This window comes from Vombatus ursinus, unplaced genomic scaffold (assembly GCF_900497805.2).
Source record: "Vombatus ursinus unplaced genomic scaffold, bare-nosed wombat genome assembly UNPS02014868.1, whole genome shotgun sequence".
Taxonomy (NCBI): Eukaryota; Metazoa; Chordata; class Mammalia; order Diprotodontia; family Vombatidae; genus Vombatus; species Vombatus ursinus.
In genome coordinates, this window is record NW_020954646.1 from 582,242 (window position 1) to 582,669 (window position 428).

The 428-nt window shown below is 43.0% G+C and overlaps 1 protein-coding gene across 1 annotated transcript in view; it reads left to right on the forward strand.

Annotated features, from left to right (window-relative positions):
• The window catches only part of LOC114028027 (zinc finger protein OZF-like), a 1,436-nt gene extending 1,263 nt beyond the window's left edge, over window positions 1-173 (forward strand). The window contains exon 2 of the mRNA XM_027842212.1: window positions 34-173. Coding sequence (XP_027698013.1) covers window positions 34-96 — 63 coding nt within the window. The 3' untranslated portion in view covers window positions 97-173. The remainder of the gene's footprint in view (window positions 1-33) is intronic.
• The last annotated feature ends 255 nt before the right edge of the window (window positions 174-428 follow it).

Below are 428 nucleotides of genomic sequence, written 5' to 3' on the forward strand. Positions count from 1 at the left end.
ACTCACACTGGAGTGAAACCTTTTGAATGTGAGGAATGTGGGAAAGCCTATGGCCAAAGGGGACACCTTATTAGACATCAGAGAGCTCACCATTAACATGGGAAGTGGGGGAGGAGAATAAGGATTTATATAGTACCTACTGTGTGCTAGGTATATTTACAAATATCTCATTTGGAAGGTACATGCTGTTATTCCCATTTTACAGTTGAGGAAACAAAGCAGAGAGAGGTGAATGACTTGCCCAGGGTCACACAGCTAGTATGCTTCTAGGGCTGGATTTGAACTCAACTCTTCCTGACTCTAGGCCCAGTGCTCTGGCCACTGTCCTACCAGCTGCCATTAATGAAATGCTCTGAATGTGAGGAATAGCTTTATGGGTAACGGGTTATGTCTCACTAAATGTACTTTTTAAAAATAGGCTTGCTAAG